General features: G+C 30.1%; 2 protein-coding genes across 4 annotated transcripts in view; both read left to right on the forward strand.

The window, feature by feature from the left end:
• Nucleotides 1-24,889, forward strand: LOC129913420 (putative cysteine proteinase CG12163). Of its 3 annotated transcripts, XM_055992076.1 has the most exons (15): nucleotides 1-230; nucleotides 8,631-9,440; nucleotides 14,299-14,423; nucleotides 14,491-14,707; nucleotides 15,121-15,245; nucleotides 15,304-15,520; nucleotides 15,733-15,857; nucleotides 15,926-16,139; nucleotides 18,093-18,217; nucleotides 18,278-18,494; nucleotides 20,881-20,990; nucleotides 21,057-21,448; nucleotides 21,514-21,686; nucleotides 23,729-23,901; nucleotides 23,974-24,889. In XM_055992076.1, exons 1-15 carry the CDS (start codon nucleotides 153-155, stop codon nucleotides 24,419-24,421), a joined length of 3,549 nt encoding a protein of 1,182 aa, XP_055848051.1. In that variant the 5' UTR covers nucleotides 1-152; the 3' UTR covers nucleotides 24,422-24,889. The 3 variants fall into 3 exon arrangements, with proteins under 3 accessions (XP_055848051.1, XP_055848052.1, XP_055848053.1); XM_055992077.1 differs by lacking the exons at nucleotides 18,093-18,217; nucleotides 18,278-18,494 and having other exon boundaries at nucleotides 2-230; XM_055992078.1 differs by lacking the exons at nucleotides 14,299-14,423; nucleotides 14,491-14,707 and having other exon boundaries at nucleotides 2-230.
• LOC129913423 (annexin B9) overlaps nucleotides 1-24,905 on the forward strand; it is a 206,492-nt gene that overhangs the window by 70,898 nt on the left and 110,689 nt on the right. The gene's annotated exons all lie outside the window — the stretch shown is intronic.

A 24,905-nucleotide genomic window follows, 5' to 3' on the forward strand; every position in this document is an offset into this window, starting at 1 on the left:
TCAATTTTTTTCGCCAGAGTTGTTTTGTCACTTGCCTTCATTGCATTGTCGTTTTGTATAGAAAATTTCTTCTTTTAATAGAAGAGACATCCAAGAAAATTATACATTCTACAGTTATATTGAAAAAATATATCACAAAATAAACTATTAAAATGAAAAAACCCAACATTTTATTTATCGGCCTATTATGCGCCATTATATGTTCTACCCATGCGGATATTTCTGAAAAAGTAAGTTACATCTAATTTTTTTAATTGTTTTTCTTTATCTACCAACAAATTAAATTTTTTAAAGTTATTATTACTATTGAATGAAAGCTAGTATTATTAACTTTTTTAAGCTATAACATTCATTTTAACTTTTGCATAAAAAAAATCTCGATTAAAATCAGACAATAATTTGCTTTTGAAATCATCCTACGTCGCAAAACTAAAAAAAAGTGCATAAATTAATAGTTTTTTTTTGTTTTCAATTCCACAAGCTTTTAATAAAACAAAGGCAATTACGAAGCATACAAAATATAGCTTCGCTTATTTAAAATAAATCATTGTATATAATCTACAAAAAAAAATAAAAATATAAACAAAAGTCATCAGTATTATACTGACCCTGGGGTAGACATCTCGTTTTGCAAAGATAAGAAAATATTCATACCTATGTACCTAAATGAGTTATCAATCAATGGCAATTGGCAAGAGGAGAGAAAACAGAAAATGCCCTCTTATCTGGTTTATTTTGTAAATAGCAAAAGTAACAAAACTGTATTATAAATTATACACGATCTGTGACTAATATCTTCCATTAGATCATAAGTTTATGGGTTTGGTTGTATCATCTGTGCATTTAATTACTGATTCACTTTCGATATACATAGCTAGCTAGCTAACTAGCTAGGCTTGGGTACAAGTTTCTATCTTAAAACAAACAATTTAGTGAGCCGCTTGCTCACAGCCTAAAGAAATGTATAAATAGTTTTTAAGATATTGTGAGGTAGGTATATAAAATATTTTGTCATTGCTTTTCTTTTATAAACAAGAAAACAATGGACTTGTATTCATATCTTTATCGAATCAATTTTAAGTGTGAAGTTGTTTTTTTCTGAACTTTTAACGTACAGTCAATGTAAATAAAAAAAAACATTATTTAACAAAGACAATGCACGCAGAAAAAGAAATATTTGAACAATAAAAAAAAAACATCTTATCTGCTGGTTTTGTTTTTGAAGTAGGAACCTTTATTTAAAAAAAATACATAATACTTAAAAATTCCATGAAGAAGGTATACCTATTTGATTACGTGAAATGATGAGACTCTTGTGTCATTACTTCATTTTCAGCAGTTAGCAAACGCAATTAAGTAAAAAGTAGTTGATATCCAAAAATATTGTTTAATTCAGTAAGTACTTTCGTTCCAGTCGCAGACAAGACAAAATTTAATGTAGAGAAGGTATATTTAGCGAGCGACTTTGGTGGCATAGGAAGAAATGTTATGAATTAAAAACACAAAATTTTCCTGCATTTAGCCTTATTAAACTTATTAATGAGAGTAATGATTAAATGATATGCCTGTATCAATAGATTAAGTTGCTTATGCTGAAAGTTTCCTGACTTGTATCTCTAAAATAACACTTATCACCAAAATTAATATTTTTTATGTTTCTTTCGAAACCGGTTTAAATCTTTCCGATATCACTTTTATTGTCCGAGAGATCTTAAATTACAAATTAGTGTGTTTTGGTTATATCATAACTTCATGATACAGCAAGCCAAAACAAACGAAATTCATCTTCAGATATAACGGGTAGTAAAAGAATATTGTGAATATTAAAACAAACAAATTATGTTGAAGCAGTTACTCCACTTTATAGCATAACTTAAGCCATCACCGCCCGCTGTACTTGTTTGAGTACAGTTGAAATATGCTATTTTAGTATTGTTTATGTATGGTTTTCAAAAAAATTATAAGCTATATGCAAAAATTGATATTGGTAACAAAAAAAAATTGTGAAATGGGAAATATCATTGCGTTTGATCTTTCAGCACGGCAGTTACCCAAAAAGGAAAGAAAGTCCAATTAAAACGCGTAAATGAAGACAATATCATTGTAATGGATTATCGTCAAACGCAAAATTAATCGAGAAAACGTTAGATTACTGATTCACTTTCGATATAGCTAGCTAACTAGATAGGATTGGGTACAAGTTCCTATCTTAAAACAAACAATTTAGCCAGCTGCTTTGCCGATTGTTCACAGCCTAAAGAAATTTATAAATAGTTTGTAAGATATTGTTAGGTAGCTAGGTATATAAAATATTTTGTCTTTGCTTTTCTTTTATAAACAAGAAAACAATGGACTTGTAAGTGTGAAGTTGTTTTTTTTTTTAGCTTTTACTGTGCAGTCAATGTTAATAAAAAAAAATATTATTTAACAAAGACAATACACGCAGAAAAAGAAATATTTGAACAATAAAAAACACATCTTATCTACTGGTTTTGTTTTTAAAGTAGGAACCTTAATTAAAAAAAAAAAAAATGCTATGAAGTACACTTCGCGTCACTTGAATAGAAACAACATTTTTTCTTAAGAAAATAGCGGTTGGCGCTTTGGTGAGGTAATTTAGTAGATTTTTGGTTTTGCATTTTCAAAGAGGAACTTTTAACAAACAATGTTGTAAAAACAAAAAACCCAAAACAGAAACCGTATGGCTTCTAGTTGCGTTTTTTCGCATTACCTCACAAAAAACAATGTTTTTTTTGTATAAATAGAATTTAACATTGAAAATGCACTTCTACTGTACACAATCGTGGACCTAATTGGAGAAAGTGATAAAAGTGTTTGGTAACTTCTTACAAATTAAGAAAATGACATTTTCTACAATTTAAGGATTGAATAAGTGAAATAAACTTTCGTTTTTATCCGGAATGCATCTGTTTTGTTTTTATTACGTTGTTTTTTCTTGAACTATCCTTGTGCAATCTCTAAGACGGTTGTTCTTCGACGTTCCTAAACTTGCCAAGAGCTTCTACCATTATTTCTTTGTAAAAGTTATATCTGTTTTTGAAGCGTGAAGCTTCAATTTTGCTATTGCACATCATAAAAACAAAGCGTATTACTATAACACATTTTAGTGCCCTTCATTGGCGATGCCATAAAGGTTATTCTTTTATAAACCAATGAAATAGGGCTAATTTTAACGTGGTCCATCTGAGTTGGTATGTTTTCCTTTAAAAAAACCACTCTTTACCTCACTACTTTTCAGTTCGAATGCAACTATAAAATAGTTAACTTTTTTGTAATCTTAGTAGAACTTAAAATGTTGTTATTTTGCATTTTGAGGCTTTTTTAATGTTGTGCACCTTTTATAACTTCCAGGATGGAACAAACCAACACGTTTCCATCGCACTAACACCACGTTTTTGACCGATTTTAGAAGCAAAGTGAAGAAAATTGCAGCTAGTTTTTAAGTTATTTTTTTCTCTGCTCGTGACTTGGGTCTCACCTGTCTTATTTTTTGATTTGATCACTAGTTTACAAAATTTAAAAAATTGTCTCATCCAAATTTGGCTAATTTTCCAATATCTTTCGCGATTTTGCATAGTGCAGGTGCATTTCCAATGTTAGCTGCTATTTATGCATTTTCTGTGGTGCCTACTGGTAGCTCGTAGCCCATAATTGGTTATAATGTGCAAATAATGTCAAAGCTTAATATTGCTTTACTATAATTAGTGTTTTCCATGATTTTTCATCATTTTTATCTAATATAAGAGCTTGTTTCTATTCAAGTGACGCAAAAAAAACATTGTTTTTTGTGAGGTAATGCGAAAAAACGCAACTAGAAGCCATACGGTTTCTGTTTTGGGTTTTTTGTTTTTACAACATTGTTTGTTAAAAGTTCCTCTTTGAAAATGCAAAACCAAAAATCTACTAAATTACCTCACCAAAGCGCCAACCGCTATTTTCTAAAGAAAAATTGTTGTTTCTATTCAAGTGACGCGAAGTGTATATCAATTTGATTATGTGAAATGATGAGACTCTTGTGTCATTACTTCATTATCAGCAGTTGGCGAACACAATTTGGTAAAAAGTAGTTAATATCGAAAAATATAGTTTAATTCAATAAGTACTTTCGTTCCAGTCGCAATCAACACACAAATTTAATATGAGGAAGGTATATTAAGCGAGGAATTCTGGTGGAATAGGAAGAAATGTTATGAATTAAAAATATTTAATTATAATGAAAACAATGTAAAACAGAAATTTCCTGCATTTAGCCTTATTAGACTGATTAATGAGAGTAATTATTAGATGATATGCTTGCTTCAATAGATTGAGTTGCCAATTCTGACAGTCTTTCCTGACTTTTATTTCTAAAATAACACTAGTCAACCAAATTCAAATTCAATTTTTTTTCATGTTTCTTCTAAACCGGTTTAAATCCTTTTAATATCTCTTTTATTGTCCGAGGGATCTAAAATTGGAATTAGTGTGTTTTGGTTTATTATATCATAGGTACTTTATAATACAGTAAGCCAAAACAAACCAAATTCAACTTCAGATATCTCGGGTAGTAAAAGAAATATCGTAAAGATTAAAACAAACAAATTATGTTGAAACAACAAATTATGCTGAAGCAGTTACCCCGTATTATAGAATAACTTAAGTCATCACCGCTCGCTGCACTTTTTTGAGTACAGTTGAAAAATGCTATTTCATTTACATATTGTTTATGTAAGGTTTTCAAAATTATAAGTGATATGAAAAATTGGTATTGGTTGTTTTGTATAATAAACTAAATATGAGGGAAGTCAAATTTTTCAATGAAAAAAGCCAAAAAAAATCTGTGCAAGATTGTCAAACGCAAAATTAATTGAGAAAATTTAAAAAACGCAGAAGCTGATATGAAAAGGCTTGGAATGAAATACTAATATCTATTTTACAAAATTTAATTGAACCAATGTTTCCTTTTTTCACTAAATATTGAGTATTTTTAAATTTATTTGTTTTTGAGGTTAAATTAAAAACATGCGACAAAACAGTTTTGTCGCATGTAAATTTAAAATTACCCGATAAAATTTAGCACAGTTTATAAATATAATTTTTTTTTTTATTATTTTGAAAATTATGTAATTTAATTTTCCATAAATAATGAACTTTCGAAATGTAAGAAAATTTGTTATAGTACTGATTATGTTAACGAATCTGAAAAATTTTTTTAATATCACTTTGAGTTGCAAATGTTTTGTCCGACACTGTATATAATTACAATTACAATTCGTCGGCGTAAAGCAAAATTCTTCTTAATCCACTTTTTACCGAAAATGAGATAATGATGCAGTTTTACTAATTTGAGAGTGCTTTTTCCGAATTTGAAAAGGATTTTTGTCTAAAAAATTTCTTTTCAGCAAATAATATAATTTAATGGGACATAGAACAAAAAACACAGGTAAGTAGCTTTTGAAAATGAGACCCGAGTATTCTTGATTGTTCTAAGTCCCATCATATTTTGTTCTAAATTCTCTTTCATACATCATATCTTTTTAAAGTTATACTTTCAGTTTTAGAGCGCTCAGATGAGTTGTTCTCAAAATATTGACCAAAACGTGTTTTTTTAAACGACGGCATCCACACAGCACCAAAAACCTTTCAAAGTGGCGATGCCTTTACAACAAAGTGTTTATTTAAAATTTATTTTCTTTAGCCCTGTACTATCACGATTTGTTTATTATGAAGTTCTCCCGAAATAAAAAAAGAACGATACAGAAAATATTTTATGAATCAAATAGAAATCATGGTACGTGGACTGATGAATATTTTATATAAAAAAATATTTAACGTAGACAAGACATACTTTTGAATCAGATTGATTCGCTTCTTGTGCCTTCCAAGCTCATGTATTTAAGGCTGGTAGCTATAACATAATCCGTAAAAATTCTATTGGTTCTTATTTACTTTCATACTCTTCATTTACTTGGCCTGGTACATGTATCATATGTTTTGAATGGTTAATTTTTACTTCAAAAACAAAATTTATGCTTCAAAAACAAAATTTTGTTAGCAGTTTTTTCACAGTTTTTGAAGCAATAAGTATTGATATTAATTTTGGAAGAGGAGAGGTAGAGTTCAAGCTTAAACCAAACTTTAAATATTAAAAAGCATACCTAGAAACAAATTTACCTCCATCTTTTGATTTATAACTCCCTTCATAAATGGAACTTTGTACCTACAATTATGTATTTTCAAAAAATATCGGTAATATTGTGACCTTAAAACACAAAAAAAAATATTTAAAATACTTCACCGTTTTTCAGGGTTTTTGAATTTTCTTAATTTTTGTTTCTATTGATTTATCATTTAAAAATTCAATAAATTTGTTTCATATTTGATGGCATATCTATTATTATTATAATCTATTTAATCAAGTTACACGCTTCAAATAAGTTACACAACCAAATAAGTATTTAATATTTTTATTGTTCCACTTTTTGTTTGCATTGGATTTGACTGTCAAATATTTTTTTAAACTGTCTTTGAAAAAACAAACAAACAAAAACAGATATCAAGAAAAACATCTTATTTGCTTATTTCATAAAGCGTGTAATTTAACTAAATAGATAATATTGGCAAAAAGTTTCATTTATAAAAAGAATAATCAAAAGATCTATGGAAAAAGGTTATATTTTGTATAAGCAGAAGGAAAAATTGAACTATGTAATATCTACTAAAAATGCCAAAGTTTTGCTTCATATTTCATGGCATCTTCAATACATTTTCTTATAATCGATGTATTTTATTAAGGTACACCTTTCAAAATAACAAAGCAAGAAAATAATATTTCTTAATGTTGTGTATTCTTTGTTCGAATTATTGCATTTGATTTTTTAATTTTATTTTTTATTTAAATGTTACTAAACAATTACAATACAAATATAGGTACATCTGCAATACAAACAACAGCACGAATATTTCAACAATAAAAACATCTGATTTGTTTGCTTTGTTATCTTAAAACGGGTATCTTAATTGCATAGATTTATTTAATATGTTAATATTGAAAAGAGAATATTATTTTATTTGAGCAAATAACATTTTTTTTATTGTATTTGCAAAATAAGCTTATAGTATTTGCAAAATAAGCTTGACTTATTTTTTTTTAATTAAACAAGTTCAATTTGACGTTTAACAAACAGCTGTGTGTTTCCCTTGTTTACGCAATTATTTTCTGCTGGGGTGTTCATTTAAACCTTTTGCGGAATTTTCTATTTTTCTGCAAAGTAGAAAATTATCTCGTTACGTGAATACCCTTATTATATTTATATAATAAAGAAAATGAGGCGTATTCATAAACACTGTGTAAGCTACTTTGAAGAAAAACTTGATTTTATCCCATTTCAATTGCATTGGATAAACTCCAGTTTTATTTAAACAACAACTATGAATTTGGCCCAATGAGCTCAATAACTTTTTTCAAAAAGTAAATACCAATTTTTATATTTTTTTAAGCTGGCCTCAAGTTGTTAGCTTCCATTTCCACAAACTCCTTAACTGCCCTCGACTATCTATTATCTCTTATAAGGGTTACCAATAATCAAATTTAATAATCACTTAAATATTTAACTGAATTCTACATAGTTCACCATACCCAAAACCAAATTAATAATCATGTTAAAGATAAACGCTCGTTTTAATTTTATAGTTGGAAAACTCAATTATAAAATTTAACCGAGCGGTAGCCTTTAACCTGACTATTAAATTAGTTTTTTGGCGGTGTAGAATTCAGTCAAAAATTTAAGTGAGCTTTAAATTTATTGGTAACCCCTCTAAAGATGACGAAAAAGTTAAGCGTTCACCTGATTTGAGTGTCGGAAAACAGAGACATTCTGAAAAACTGTAAAGCAGATGAACTCGACAGCAATGGAACTGTGTATATTCAAATTTTACCTAATAAAGTGAACATTGGCATAACAACCGCTACGTACAAAAGCATGCTAAAACAGGAAGCTATAGAAGTACCAAACAGTAGATGGTTAAAAAAAATTACAACCAAGCCCAGCGACGAAGCAGATCTAGACCTTAGCTGAATCTGAAATGTTCTAGATGTCCTCCTTGCAATATCATGATATGCAGTGCTTTATTCTTTTCCCAACAACTATTCCAACCTAACCTAATTAATTGATTCAATACTTTTTCACAACATCAATCAAATAATAGGCATTTTTAGGTCTTAATTTTTGTCAGATATTTGCATAATTAAAAACATTCTACTCTAAATACAATCAAAATATCGACGGATATATTAAATTTTTTAGCTGAATTTTCATTTATTAACAACGCCAATTCTACCATAGGTTTTTTTAAGCAGTTTGCTGGCTTTTTCAACCAAGATTGAAGCTTACAATGGTTGCATTTTATTTTGTACAACATTTTATTTATTATATATGTATGTTTTAACACTGGTGATGGAATTGTACAAAAAACTTTCATCAAATTATGCACAAAAAGCATTAACATAAAGCACTTTATTCAGCTAACAATCACATTTTTTAAACCATGGAGTAGGCATCCTGAGCACAAAACAAGTCATATTTATATAAGAAAAAAAAAAAAAAAAACAAATAAAAATCCTTTTGTAGAATGGAGAACAAACACCTGTTGTAGAAGAAGCCGCCCAAAAAATTCATGCCTTACAGCCAGGCGAAAAGGAGTATCTTTCTCCCAATCTGATTGGAGTTCAAAATATCGCAGTAACAAATATTCCAATAACAATAAATTTCATCAATATCATTGATGCATACAGAGAAGTAGTCGATGGGGTGCGATATGAAATCGTTTTGAATGCTGTGAATACAACAGACAACAACACTGAAATCATTTGTCGCATAGTGGTGCTGGAGAAACCTTGGCTCACAACAATATGGGGTGATAAGGTTCGCTTACTACAGGAATCTAACTGCACTAGTGAAGAATTACCAGATGCTTCTAGGAATCGTAAAGCCCTTGAAGAAAAATATGAGACAAATGCAATATTTAGCGGCAGTCGAAATGAACTGACAGCCGATGACATGTTGAATTTGGAATCGCAAATAGTTGGACCATCAAAAAATCCACAAATGACAAGACAACGTGCTGCAAACCCACTTCCCACAACTACTGAATCAATTATTGTTTCTACAACAGAACAAGTAAGTGACTCAGAAGATGTTGTGAAGCAAACGAATTCACCAATTCAATCCGATTCGAGCAGTGAAAATAAGAGTAATGAAGTGGAAACTGTTGTTGCTTCATCGAGTGAATCCACTACAACTGAAAAAATTCCAGAATTAAGTGACAATGAAAAAAAGTGGTTAGATGATTTTCTATCAATAGGATCTTATAATTTCGAAGCTTCACAAGCAAATAAAAATGCACAGAGCGCTAACGATGGAGCGCAAGAAAGTGATAAGGTAATTTTGTTTGTTGGAAAAAAGAAGGGTTTGTAAAAGTATTTTATGTGAAAGTGTAAAATTTTTTGTCTCACAAACATAAAGCACATTTTGTTTATTTAGTCATATTTATTTATCATCTAATAAAATCGAATAAATTGCACAAATTATGCTGTTGTACAAATTGTGTTGAAATCATAATAATTAAACGTTTTCTTTCTTAACTAACTTGTAAATTTCGCGCCTTAGCTGAAATTTTATTAGATTCAGCACAGAGCAATGTGCTAGATTGCTTTTGCGAAAATGAAGTTCCATATACAAATAAATCATAAACGTCTATTACGAAGATGCAAAAGTTTCAGTTCTTTTTTTTCAGGGTTTTCTAGATTTTCAAGCTGTTTCAAGTCTTTTTTTTAAGCAGAGTAGGTGAGAATAGATGGAAACAAAATTCTAATAGTCAAGATTCGTATTTTTAGGAGATTATATTTTTAACGTGTAGGCTTTCTCGTATCTTTGTACTTCTAATTCGATCAATCTTTGTTACTCCTGGTGTCATACAAACACAAAGAATCTTCACTTCAGTGGCCGTTAATTTACTTTCATACTTTCTGTTCAATGTACAACATTGTAAACCGTATGTGAGTGCTGGACGCACGCGGTATAGAACCATTGCAAGTGCAACAGTAAAAGATAGTTAAAAAGATTAAAATACACTATATTTTGAATGAGTAAAAACCTATACATTTTGGAATGTATTGCCAGTCCGTAATTTTCAAAAATCCTACTTTTTTGGATTTTTTAAAAAAGTTAATTTATTTTGTTTATCATTTTTTTTTTCAAATAATTTTTTTAGAAAATATTTTGAAATTTTTGTATTATAAATCTTTTGTTTGAGCTGTTTTATAAAAATAGTAAAGTGCGTTCAATAAGTTGTTCCATTATAAAAATTAAGTTTTCTTATGTGAAACTGCCCTTCTGTTTGGTTAAAAAAAAGAAATTAATAATAAAAAATAAATAAATGTTATTTTATTTTTAAACATATCAGATAATGCTATTTATTGTGATACTATGATAATACTGAAACAGCTTAAAAGTACAACCACACCTAAACCAGAAAGGTACACGGTAAAAATATAAGTACAATAGAAGTATGTAATTAATACTGTAGCGGTAAATATAGGTGGACTCACTAGTGGCGATATACCTCAAGCGGTATTGCTATACATATATTTTTGTGGGTACCTTAAGTGGGTACCATTTATTGATTAAAAAATGATTTCATATTAAGAAGAATCTTAAAGGTAGTGAATGCTTTACAGATGTACAATATATAATATTTTTTTGGAATTTAAATTAAATATGTACTATGTTTAATTATTATTATTAACTAATAAAAGCTTGAGCTAAATAAAAAAATAAGTAAGATCTATTTATGTGTCACTGGCGTGTACCAAGAATGAGCGCTCCGATTGAAAACAATAAAAACGAGGTAGAATAAAAATACATGTTCTTTGCGAACTTGGAAAACCAAATCTGCTGTACAAGTAGTCTGTAACGAGTTATTTAGCCTTGAGGTTCTGCTGGCACAAAAATCATCCCTAGCTAGCTCAGCTGTGGGTTCTTTAACCTCCTCGTTATCAAAAAAATATGCCAGGCTCCATACATCTTGGTGTTATGATGCGCGAGATGTTATTTCTAATCCCACCCTACCTGGTTGTTTTCTCGCCAAACAACCCCTTTGCACACTTTCCTTTTCCTCGACCCCCCTTTTACCCGTTCATCACTTCCTCCTCATCTTCCCCTCTTTAAATAACTTAGAAATTCATATTAATTTTATAAGCATATGTTTTAATTAAAATTCAAAGTCTTAACAGAGTAGATATTCATTATAATTTTTCACATTGAGATTCAAATTTTAGGAAAATTTTATTTAAAAGTATCTTTATCTTTTTATTTCTTAAAAATCAAAATTATGCTAAATACTTCTTTCGTATTTATAAATAAATGTATTTAATTCTGTTTTATTTTATTTTAAAAAGGGGCAATGTTTAATAAATTATATATATGTCCTTTTTGACAAACACAACATGAAATAACTTACCCCCAAAATTATTCGTCGCAGTGGCCACTCTTTCGATGAATCTTGGAGTATATTTTTTTTGTTGGTGCTTTCCTTTCAACACTTTTTGTTATTATTTCGAATTATTAATTAAAATTTAATAAATATTACCGCACTTTTTAATTATTCTCTTAAATGAGATTTGCTAAATGTATATATATATATATATATATGTATATAGGTTCTTATATATGTATATATATATATATATGTATTCTTTAAAATTGCAAAAATTCAAAAAAACTTTTAAATTACGTATTTTGATTTTCAAAAAATTTACAGATATAAAAATTTACAATTAGGCTTTTAATATATAAAAAAAACCAAAAAAAATGAATAAAAAATTTTGATTTGGATTTTTTTTGTTTCCTTTGTATGCGAATGCAAATGAAGCGAAAACGGTCTTAATGATGCCGCCGCAAACGACGACGTTTTTGCGCCCCCTTGGCAATTCTTCTTTTCCCTTTTTCTCTCGACGACCAACTTTCGAAAACTTTGAGTTTATATTTCAGTTCTTTCGGATGACGGGAGATTTTTTGTTGGGTTCAAATTTCTTGACTCATGCAACGAAAAACGGTAATTCGCTATTCTTTTGTTCAGGCCGCCAAATATCTTGACGACCTATGTAGCTACACATAAAAAAATTATTTTTAAGTCACCTTTTACACTTCTTAAATTCAAGCTAATGTAAGCTTACCTTGTCTTCTTGTTAAAGGTATTCTTTTTCGCAATTTTTAATTTCACGAAAGTATATCTTCGGTATATGTCGTATATACGTACATATATATTCGGTTCGCCCAAATTCAAGGATTCGTATTTGAATCTGGCTTATAGAAATAGGTTGGTTTCACTAGCAATTTAAATTTTCATTTAGAATTGAAAATAATGTACATAGGTATTTGAAATATTGTTTTACTTACATTTAAAATTATTGATAATCTGTAAGTCCAAATCAGTACTATATGATTTGTTCTTTCTTCTATACTTTATTTCTTTCCTCTATATATTGACTATGCTTCTTGCAGCTCGGGTTGTTCTTTTTGAAAAGAAAGTACCTACCGTCGGCTTTGCTAAAGAACCCTAAAATCTAATAACTACACTAATACTAACTTATTTAAATTTTCCAGCCTTTGTTATTCAATAATACGCACATAATTAAATGTTATACGCATTTTTACGCACTTAAATGTGGGTGAAAGTGCGTTTGTATTTTTATACGCTTGTCTGGATTAAATATCAAGATCAAGCCCTGGATACATTTATATCATGAAAGATAAATCTTATAAACATGTTTCAGCAACAATGTTTACTTCCCCAAGACATTTAACATTTTGTAGCACTGAATATTTCTCATATTATAGCAAAAGGCTGACAATTACTCAAATTATACTAGAGACAAAACATTCTCCTCCTAGCAAAAAGGAAAGACCTATACCCTTTTTTTTCCTTTACATCTATAGGTGTAAATGAGATAACATAATTTGTTTAATGTGCGGTGCGGGTAAACAAAAAAAAACATAAAGTTGAAGAAGTCGTCGTCGTCGGTTGTGTTGCTTTTTAATAATTTCTTTTTATTTTTTTAAGTTATTAATTATTTATGATAAAAAGCCAATTCGGTTACAAGTCAGGTTGCTTAGTCTGCTTTATATTATAAAAAAGTATTAAAGTTCTGGACTTTATGAGATTGTCAAAGCTAATGCCCATGATCTGCATGGAAAAGTTTGATATATGATCGAACAAGCGTTTTTTGAAAATGTATCTGGCCATATTATTGTAGACAACGTTCAATTTCCTTCTAGTAATAGAGTCGATACAGCAAAGTATCTCGCAACCGTATAACAAGATTGGCATTATACTAAAGACTTTACAAGTAACATTTTGGTATTGGGAGGCAAAGAACTTTGCGTCGACCATAAAAGTCGAAGACCACTGTAGACCTTGCCAATTGTAGCCGAAACATGATCAGTCCAAGTAAGAGAATCGTTAAAAATCATTCCAAGGTTACGAACTTTAGATACATATTCTATAGACGACTTACCAAGCTTCATAGGAAAAAGAGAAGTATCTAATTTTCGCTTAAATATGGATATGGTTTTCGACTTTGCTGGATTCAATGATAGATTATGTTTAATTGTCCACTGTTGAATAATCTCTAAATCTGCATTCATTTTCTGGATAACGTTGCAAACACCATCTAAGTTGAAATTAAGATAAAGTTGGACGTCTTCTGCAAACATAGGGACCGTGCAATGCTTAGTGACTTGAGGAATCTCATTTACATAAAGTGTGAAAAGTAACGGCCCAATAATAGATCCCTGCGGAACTCCAGCCGGAACGCCAAGCAACAATGAAATATTATTTCCTACAGCCGTGCATTGCAGGCGACTATTCAGATATGAGCTTATTAGTTTACAATTATAACTATAGAACGTATTTTTCAAGATTTATTTAATATTTTTAGTTTTATTTAAGTTTCAACTAAATGCCCATTAATTAAATTCAAGGGTTCCGTTGTATCGTTAAAAACAAACCAAGAAATGATACATTATTTTCTAATCCAGGTTGAAGGTTTTTGAATCTTTATTTTGCATGATGATATACTATTCGATAAAATCAATTTTATTTTGACGAAGAACTAAAGAAACTCGCATATGAAATCAAACGGTCCATGCTAACTTAATTTCAATAATACATACTATGTATTCAAAAAATTAAGCTTTGGAAACAGTTTGTTGTTTAAGTTATACATTCTAATTATAGAGATTCAGAAGAGATGTCCCCGGTGGAGTTGTACAATTTGATGCTGAAGAAGTGAAAGGACACCAAGAAGTTCTCAACAAATCTCTGACAATACTTCAGTCTGGTGATTCCCCACCGAAATTCGAGTAAAAAAGAAAATTCCGCTTGTGTTTAAGATTAATTCAAGTATTTTTAAATAACTTTTAAATACAGAATTAATACATGTCATTCGGGAAGTTCACAAGTGGTTGGTGGTGATCTCGTTAAACTAGACTGTGACATGGTCCACAAGGACACTGGAGAAAAAGATCGTTGTTTAATGTCCCTTTGGTCGCGTCCTTGGTTGGAAAAAGATGGTTATGAAGTGACTTTTGACTGCAAAAACAATCCAAAAAGCGTTTATCGTCATAGCCGTTCCATAAATGAAAACGTAAATAGTTTGTTTGAAGTGCATTTTCATAATGTTAATATTATTGTTTTTGAGACGACTTTATTTTTAAAGCATGACAAGACAATACCCTTTGGTTTCTCTTTGGTTTCTCTTTAGTTTCTCTTTACTTTATTTTCAAAACATGACAAGACCCTTAGGTTTCTCTTTAGTTTCTCTTTGGTTTCTCTTTAGTTTCTCTTTAGTTTCTCTTTAGTTTCTCTTTAGTTCATCTTTAGTTTTCTAATTCTTGTGAAATAACTTCATTACAACTAAATACTTTAGTATTAATATTAAAGGATATTATTTTGCTTTTTAAGTTAAGCTTTGTTAAGTTTTGAGATTAAGTTGAAGTTATTATTTATTTAAAAAAAAAAGTTAAGTTATAAAAAATTGAATAAAATTTCAATTTCCAGAGGAAATCGAGGAGTGCCATGCCTGGTGGACAAACACCATTAAAAGATGAAGAATTAAAACAAGAAGAGGAAAATATATCTAAATCAGTAGCCAAACTAGCTTCTGGCGATAAAACTAATTGGACGTAAGTTTAAGAACATAAATTAATTAAATGAATTAATTCAATCTGAAATTATTTAAAGGGTTGAAAAGTGTCATTCAGGAACCAAACAAGTGGTCGCTGGCACTATTGTTAAACTAGATTGTGATTTGGTTGATAGTAAAACTGGAAAGAAAGATCGTTGTACAATATCCCTTTGGTCACAGCCATGGCTAAAAGAAGATGGTTATGAAATCAGTTTTGACTGTAAGGACGCACCCAAAACTGTTCATCGTTATAGTCGTTCCGTTAATGATAGGGTAAGTGGTTTGAAAATGTAATCATCAAATTTTGAATAAATAAAAAGTTCATGCGAAGTTCAAGTTATATCACCGTTTCTTTATAAGGTTATTATGGGCTCTATTATGACTCGTGAATCGAACGAATACAAAATGATTAAACCTTTCAAATCTCCCTTCACTACAAAAATATATTGAGCTTTAAATAATTGAATAATAATTTAAATTTACAGAGAAAGAGAAGCAGTGCCGTGCTTGGAGGAGCTTCACAATTAGAAGCTGAAGAATTAAAACAAGAGGAGGAAAATATCTCTAAATCCGTAGCCAAACTAGCTTCTGGCGATAAAACTAATTGGACGTAAGTTTTACGGTTTTTAGTAGCTTAACATAGTTGAATTGATATATTCATTATGAAATTATTTATAGGGTTGGAAAGTGTCATTCAGGAACCAAACAAGTGGTCGCTGGTAGTCTCATCAAACTAGATTGTGATATGGTTGATAGCAAAACTGGAAAGAAAGATCGTTGTACAATAGCTCTTTGGTCGCAGCCATGGCTAGAAGATGGTAATGAAATCAGTTTTGATTGTAAGGACGCACCAAAAACTGTTCATCGTTATAGTCGTTCCGTTGATGATAGGGTAAGTGCGAAAAATTAATCAATTTTGATTTTAAATTTAAAAGTCGTTTGCGAATTAAAAACATCTTCATTGTATAAATCCATCTTTAAATGTGCGAAGTCTCATGTTTCTCATTCAATTTTTCATAAAAAAGGTGTTCTTGTCAACAACTGATTTGATATTTTTAACCCCAAACGCTAGCATAAGCTTATTTAATATCAATAAAGAGATGGTGTTAATCGATTTGGTATTCTTGACTTTTCTCCAAGTACTGTTTGATTTTTCTCTCCTAAAACCAAACTGATAGGAGCCAGTAGATTCGTTGGCGATCGAGACAAAAAAAAGCCGACAAAATTTTATACAAAAACAAGTCTTCAAAATATTGCGATTGTCCCAAAAAGACACAAATTAGAGCTTTACTTACCCATAAGTGACAGAATGCTTAGAAGAAGACTAGAAGTATAGCATCTCTTCGAAAGAAGCCCCGGGGAAGTTCCAGGCATCGCAAAAACCGAATCCATTTTGCAAAAGTCATTTAAATTGGAGTGGCCCAGATATTGAAAAAAATGGCGTAATTTCAAATTAGTGGGATCAGATGGCAAAAGGTGGGTTAGATGTCCAGGAAACGCAGAATTCAAACCGCAATACACAAGACAAACGATTAAACACGGTGGTGGAAACGTCATGGTGTCTAATTGTTTGGGTTAAAAAAAGATAGACCAGCATTTGTATGCCGAGGTCTTAGAAGAAGTCATGCTTCCCTATGCGGAATGGAAATTTACCCTAAATTGCCAGTGCAAGCATGATAATGACTCTATACATACATCGCGTTCAGTTCAAAGATGGCTTTAGGAGCATAGGATTGATGTTATGTCTTGACCTGCCCAACCGCCGGATCCCAATCCAATTGAAAATTTGTGGGCGATCGTTTAAGAAGTCATTGGTGCAGAAAAGTCAAGAAACAAGGACGAGTTGTGGCAAATAATTCAAGAGGCTTGGTATGCAATGCCGGGAAGCACTTGTCGCAAATAAGTCGAATTTAATCCCTCGAAGAGGTACGTTCGGTGATAGCAAATAAGGGTTTTTCGACAATATATTGATTTTGACCTCAAACAGAATTGAAATATTAAATAATTTCCATTTTTTAGTAGTGGTCCTATTGTTTTAACTGTTTTAGAAACCAATTTATTTCTGTATTTTTTATTTAAACAAAAAAACCTTGTCAAATAGTGAATTGATTTAAGTTCCTCATACTATTATAATATTAATAATTTTTTTTTCTCAAAAAAAAAAAAAAAACAACTAAAAATATGTTTTTTATGATTTGTGGTCTTATTGTTTTGACCATCACTGTAAATAATGTAGGTAGACACAATTCAGTGCGTCTCCATTGTTGTAGATGGGACACACCATACTATGCAGAGTTTTCATTCATTGAACATACTAAAGGCCGACCAGATTATAAAAATGAATTTTTACACCAGACCAATACATTAGACAGTGCTTTATTTAGGATGTGGGTTGTTCACTGAACAAAAAAGCGAAAGGAGGAGAAAGTGTCACGAATTATATTTTTGGTATCATTACATGCTTTTTAATTATTCGTTTATTTATGTTTTTTGTTGCTTTGGTTTCTAGTTTTAATTATTTTTAATGCTGACTTTCATTTGATTGTTTTATACATCCACGCAAACACGCGAAAGAAGAACACAAAATAAATGCAGTCCATGTATTTTATTAACTATTTATTACGTACTAACAAAATCTAATCCGAACAAATTCAGTTTATGTGTAAAGCATATTTACTGATTTTACCCTTTCGACCATCCTGATCTGAATTTTCAGATCAAAATTTTCACCTCAAAATCGTAACTAATTTCTTATCTGTGACCAATCAAAGCCTTTAGTATCCAGAACTTGGTTGTGGTCGTATTGCCATTTTTATAAATAATTAAATCAATAATAAAATTGCAGAGACAAACTAGGAGTGTTTTGGTTGGAGGACCTGGAGTATTAGACGCCGATGAATTGCAAAAAGAAGTGGAGATTTTTTCTAATTCCCTAACCAAACTCGCTTCTGGTGATTCAACTAATTTGAAGTAGGTTTATAAACTTTTCATGAACTTTACTTATTTAAAAAGTATTATACATAATTATAGGATTGAAAAGTGTGATTCTGGAACTAAACAAGTGGTCGCTGGTAGTCTTGTAAAACTATATTGTGATATGGTTGATAGTAAAACTGGAAAGAAAGATCGTTGTACAATATCCCTTTGGTCACAACCATGGTTAAAAGAAAATTGTTATGAAATGACTCTTGATTGTAAAAATACACCAAAAACTGTTCAACGTTTTAGTCGTTCCCTTGATAATAGGGTGAGTTCTTCGAAAAATTAATTAATCTTGATTTTTAATTTGAAAATCATTTATCTTAATGTTGAAATAATTTGGGAAATAAATGAAAATTTATTCAAAATTAAAAATGCTTATTCATATTTTCAAAAATCAGAATTCACTCGAGAAGCACTAATACACAAATATTTAAAAGTCAAATTAATCACTCAATCAAAATTTTTTTTATTTTTTGAAATAAATTAATTTTTTTCCGAAACAAATTTTTTAATTCATTTTTAAACTTACTTAAAATATTTTGAAAACCAACTTCCCTATTATTTTCTTGAACATTACCAATTTTTAAAAAAATTTAAAACATTTCATTTGAAAGAAAAATAAATTAATATAAATATTTGACATTTGAAATTTAGAAGAAAAACACACAAAAAAAAAACAGAATTGAGTGGAAGCTATTTGACCTGTTCCATTCGATTTTAGAATGAGTGAATGGGCACGTTCAGGAAATATTAAAGACTAGATATTTAGGCAACGTCATTTTCTGAACGGAAATTTGAGTAAATTGACTAATGTCGTTTTCGATTGATTTCACTCAAGAATTGACTCATTCTGAAATCGAATGGAACAGGTCAAATCGCTTCCACTCAATTCTATTTTTTATTTGTCTGATATTTCAATTGTCAAATATTTGTATTATTTTTTTTTCTTGCAAACGACAGTTATGGCGTTAGAGTTTGAAAATTATGAATTTATTATTCGAAATAAATGGTAATTTATCCATTTATGTATTAATTTTTAATTTGAAATTAATTTAAATTTCAGAAATCAATAAATTGTTGAATGAAAAACAAAAAACACTGATTGAGTGCTTTTTTTTGACATGTGAGTGAATTCTGATTTCAATTCTGTTTTGAAATCAAGAAGAGAATTTCTATTCTGAGAAGCGTTCTGCCTGTCATATTCGTGCGAGTAAAACACTTTCAGAAGGCTTCTGAATGATTCCGGAAGCTTCCGGAGAGCCAATCGAAAACGACATAAATTAGCTTGGATATGATGCTATTGTCAAATTTCGAAATTTATTTAAGAATTTTACCGTTCGTATGGGTAAGACACCAAATTTCACTTAACTGTAATGAATAAATAAAATTAATTATAACCGGTAATGCACTTTTTAGTTGTTTTTCACACAAATAAATTTAATTTTGCTAAATAAATTCTTTAATTTAAAACAATCTGCTGTCATGTTGACAAAAAAAAATTTTCCTAAATTTTTAGGGAAAATTTTCTTGCCTAACTTTCCAGTCAGCTTTCCAATAAAATTACCTAAATTGGAACGATTTTTTTTGACAGCTGACCAATCAGAGACCGAGAAATTACCTAACGTTTCTGAACCTGCCCAATGCTTGAGTGAAACCAATCGAAAACGACATAAAAAAGCTTTTTTGTTTTTGAAGTTTTGAAATTTCAAATAAAAAAATTGAAAAAGTAAACAAATTACAGTCAATTCCATCTAATTCGAATTGTCACAGGACACGAAAATTGGTTCAAGTTAGAGGGAAATTCGACTAAGAGGACTCTATTTAATCTTTTTGGTGCAGTTGGTTTCATTAAAAACGGTAAAAAAAATTGAGTTAGAGGAAAATTTGACCTAAAGAAAGTACGACTTATAGGGAATCGACTGTATTTGAAATTTCAATTGTTTGTCAAAAGAGTTTTTTTTTTTAGCAAAATGACAGGAACTGTGTGATCGAAGAGCTACCTAACGGAAAGGATATAAAATATTGTTTGAGTGTATTTGTTTTTAAAACTTTGTGAAAATTGAAAGCTTGGTCTTGTTCAAGCTTTTTGAATCGAATACTTATTTAAAATAAAAGAGAGATATACAAACAAGCTACTAGGGGGAGGAAGAAAAACATCGTGTTTACTTTTTTGTACTTTTGACTTTTGATGTAGTTCAGGCTTAACACTTGAACCGAATTCCTTTGAACTATTTTCGAAAACGTTGTACAAAACACCTTAGAAATTGTAAAAAAAAAAAAAACAAACAAACCTACGGACAACGCACGATACCACGAAACCAAATGTTTCTTACACAAAACCGCTCATTAGATAAATCAAAAACGGGTCTTGAAAACTACAACAAAATTATCTGTACCAAATTTCAAGAAAATCCATATACTTTTAAGCCTAAGCTCGATGTACAGATTAATGCACAGACAAACAGACACACAGACCGACAATTGGAATGACGAAAATCACTTTTTGGACTCCTCCATCATCGTGATATTGGCTCAAATTAAAACTTCGAAAAAGTTCAATAAACTTTCCGTTATTTTCTATATGCAAAGTTTTTTGGTGATTCAAGCTATAAGTAGTTTTTAAATTTAATATTTTTTTTTGTATTTTTCAGACTAAAAAAGGAGGTCCAAAACCCCTTACCGATTTTGAACTCAAAGAACAAGAAGGCAGAGTTGCCCAATCACTAGCAAAAATTTCATCTGGTGATGGACCTTCATACAAGTATTATTATTATTTCAATGTCATTAAATTTAAATTAAAATAAACAATTTTATTTAATACAAATAGAATTTCAAGAGCATTTAATGGCACAAAACAAACAGTTGCTGGTTCTCTAGTGAAGATTTTTGCTGAATTAATTGATGAAAACACAGGCGCAAAGGAAAACTGCACAGTATCATTATGGTCTCGACCATGGATTCCAATTGATGGATATGAAGTAACATTCGAATTCAAAGACAAACAAAAGAGTGTACATCGTCATAGTCGCTCCATTGAATACAGTGAAAAAAAGACAAACAAAAAAAGTCATCGTTCACTAGACAAAGCAGAACATTTGTTTCAAAAATTTCAAATTAAATACCAGAAACAATATCTAAATAGTATGGAAAGACAAATGAGATTAAGAATTTTCAAGCATAATTTAAAATTAATTCATGATTTAAACAAGAATGAAATGGGTAAGTAATTAAAATTAAAAATGATTGTGGTTTCTTATATCAACTTTTTTTTTTATTTTCTAAAGGAAGTGCAAAATACGGTATCACTGAGTTTGCTGATATGACAACAACCGAGTACAGAGATAGGACTGGTCTTTTATCGAGAGAAGAGAGCAATTCAGTTCGTTCACCTGCGAAAATTCCAGACGTAGAACTACCAAAAGAATTCGATTGGAGGGAGAAAGGCGCTATTTCTAAAGTAAATCATTGTTTTTTTTTTTTCTTTGACTATTTATAACGGTGGTAAAAGTTTAATGTTGAAAGAATCAATTCGTTTCGTGTATGTAGGCTGATTTAAAATGACCATTGTAGTAATACCTTAAAACAGGCGCTATTTGATAAGCTAAATTTTAGCTGCCTAAAATATTTTCTACAAAATATTTTTGGTTTTCTATATTTCAGAAAATTTCGTTGCTTTCAAGATAGCAAGCAAGAAAGTCGTTTTCCATTTCCAAATAAAAATATGTATTTTAAAAGTCGGACGTTCGGAAGCTAAGTATTGAAATAGTAACGTTTAAAAACAGATTTTACAATTTATAATAATATGTAATTGTCAACATTTTTTTTTTTAATTGTTTCCTTCAAGTTTATCAAAAAGCTTACCAATTCGAGTTTAAACCTACTAAAACGAATGGTAACGTGATTCAAAAGTTCCAAGAACCTTTCCTATACAGACCAAAATTTTACAAATATTTCAGCTATTGCAGCTAGGAAACACAAGTTGTTGAAAACACTGATCCGTTTGAGATTAGAGTTTAAGCTCCCTGCTTATTCAGTGCCATTCATTAGGCGTATTTTTGGCTGCGATATAGCTTGAACACTCTGTTTAAGAAGTAACTCAGCAATTTTCCTACTGGAAGCCTGACACATTTTGAAAATATATGTAGATAGAAGTGTCTTCCAAACAGTTTTTTAAATAGCACTGATAGCTGATTTGGCTGAAGTCAGCTTCTCTTTCAAATGCGGCTCCATTTTCATGTTACTGCAAATTTGAAAACCTAGGGGTATTTACGTAACTCGATTATCGAAATACGATATCGTTTCGACGGTATGGGTTTGAATTCCGTAACTTTAACCTTCTGTAGACACACCTCTTTTTTGTGACGTGATAGGCACACGGGTTCGAATTTGGCTTCTACTTTTTAATGTATCTAGAACTTTTTTATGCTTCATATTTTATAAAGAATACGCATGTGCAATTTATGTAGAATTTTTCGAGGAATTCGGATATTGTATTCAGAATTCCAAAAAAATATATTTTCACCATTTTTCATAACACGTTTTTAAATTGTTAATTTTTTTATTTTTGTTGTGCCAAATTTGCACCCGTGTGCCGACAGAGGATTAATAATCACTATTGTCGAAAGCGTTTTCATTTTTTTTTTATTTCTGTAACTCGATTATCATCATGAAAACGATTGTGCTTGGTAGATTATTGGACTGTTTATTCTAAAGGAAGTGCAAAATACGGTATCACTGAGTTTGCTGATATGAAAAACAACCGAGTACAGAGATAGGACTGGTCTTTTATCGAGAGAAGAGAGCAATTCAGTTCGTTCACCTGCGAAAATTCCAGACGTAGAACTACCAAAAGATAGGACTGGTCTTTTATCGAGAGAAGAGAGCAATTCAGTTCGTTCACCTGCGAAAATTCCAGATTCGATTGGAGGGAGAAAGGCGCTATTTCTAAAGTAAATCATTGTTTTTTTTTTTTCTTTGACTATTTATAACGGTGGTAAAAGTTTAATGTTGAAAGAATCAATTCGTTTCGTGTATGTAGGCTGATTTAAAATGACCATTGTAGTAATACCTTAAAACAGGCGCTATTTGATAAGCTAAATTTTAGCTGCCTAAAATATTTTCTACAAAATATTTTTGGTTTTCTATATTTCAGAAAATTTCGTTTATTGGACCATAGGCTAAATAGGTATAGGTAGTAAATTTGTAAAAAATCTGATCTTATCAATATATAAAAACTATTCGCATACAATCTTAATAACGCAAAATTATAAACGATTAAGTAAAATCTTGGAGCCGTTTTAGTAATTTACTAAATTAAAAATCATTCTGTTTTTTGACTTAATAACTTACGAAAATAGATTTAGCATTTTACTAAATTGTTTAAAATTTTGCCCCATTGTATTTATTTATTTAGTTAATTTTATCCGAACATATGTATATTTTAATCATATTCATGACTATTTATTACATTTTTTTTGTGTTGACTTCTTTTAATCATAGGTTAAAAACCAAGGAAATTGTGGCTCATGTTGGGCATTCAGTGTGACTGGTAACATTGAAGGTTTACACGCTGTTAAAACTGGCAAACTTGAGGAATACTCCGAACAAGAACTACTTGACTGTGATACAATTGACTCTGCTTGCAACGGTGGTCTTCCAGACGATGCCTATAAGTGAGTTAAACTAAAAATAAAATTAATGTACATTAAAAGCACATATATATATTTTTTTTTTTTTGTTCTTAGAGCAATTGAAAATATTGGAGGTCTTGAACTTGAATCTGAATATCCATATCAAGCTAAAAAGAGCCAATGCCATTTTAACAGTAGCTTGTCCCACGTTAAAATCTCAGGTGCTGTTGATTTGCCAAAGAACGAAACCGAAATGGCTAAATGGCTGATTGTCAATGGACCAATTTCAATTGGAATCAATGCCAATGCTATGCAGTTTTATCGTGGTGGTGTCTCACATCCCTGGAAAATGCTCTGTTCAAAGAAAAATCTAGATCATGGAGTGCTAATTGTTGGTTATGGTATTTCCGAATATCCAACATTCAAAAAAACTCTCCCTTACTGGATTGTCAAAAATTCTTGGGGACCAAAATGGGGTGAACAAGGTTACTATCGTGTCTACCGAGGAGATAATACATGTGGTGTGAGTGAAATGGCAACATCTGCTGTACTTGCTTCGTAATTCAATTTGGTTTGGTACCTATATAAAAATTAGTAATAAAATAACAAACAAAAAATGTCCATTTAAATTCTTTAAATACATAATTATTTGTTATTATGTAAGGCCCCGCCCGAACTGCAATAAGTTTTAAGATTATCAGTAAAGCTTAAAGTTTACCCCCAAAGACTTGGTAAATATTCAAAGAAATAATTGATATGTAGTAATTAAATAAAGTTTTCTATATTTAAATGTGTTTTGAAATATTGGTTTTAATTACGATACATCACGTTACATGACATTAAGCTTGACAAACATTAAGATTTAGGTACTTTAACTTACTTGTACTTAGTTACTTTTTTTTTTATTATTTACTAAGTCTATGAGATAAATGCTTGGTTTTGCTGATTAATTTTTCGTTAAACCTTAGTGGTTTTATAATAACAAAAATACGAGTATGTACATTAAAAAAATTGTAACTTTTTTCTTAAATTTTTGTTTCATTCCA

Source organism: Episyrphus balteatus, chromosome 3, assembly GCF_945859705.1.
Source record: "Episyrphus balteatus chromosome 3, idEpiBalt1.1, whole genome shotgun sequence".
In the NCBI taxonomy this organism is placed as follows: Eukaryota; Metazoa; Arthropoda; class Insecta; order Diptera; family Syrphidae; genus Episyrphus; species Episyrphus balteatus.

What these genes read in the sequence shown, in the direction of transcription:
- LOC129913420 (XM_055992076.1), top strand. Translation starts at nt 153, where the DNA reads ATGAAAAAACCCAACATTTTATTTATCGGCCTATTATGCGCCATTATA. An exon ending in GCCGTTCCATAAATGAAAAC is followed by an intron (nt 14,708 to 15,120) that starts GTAAATAGTTTG and finishes TTCAATTTCCAG; the next exon opens with AGGAAATCGAGGAGTGCCAT. An exon ending in GGCGATAAAACTAATTGGAC is followed by an intron (nt 15,858 to 15,925) that starts GTAAGTTTTACG and finishes AATTATTTATAG; the next exon opens with GGTTGGAAAGTGTCATTCAG.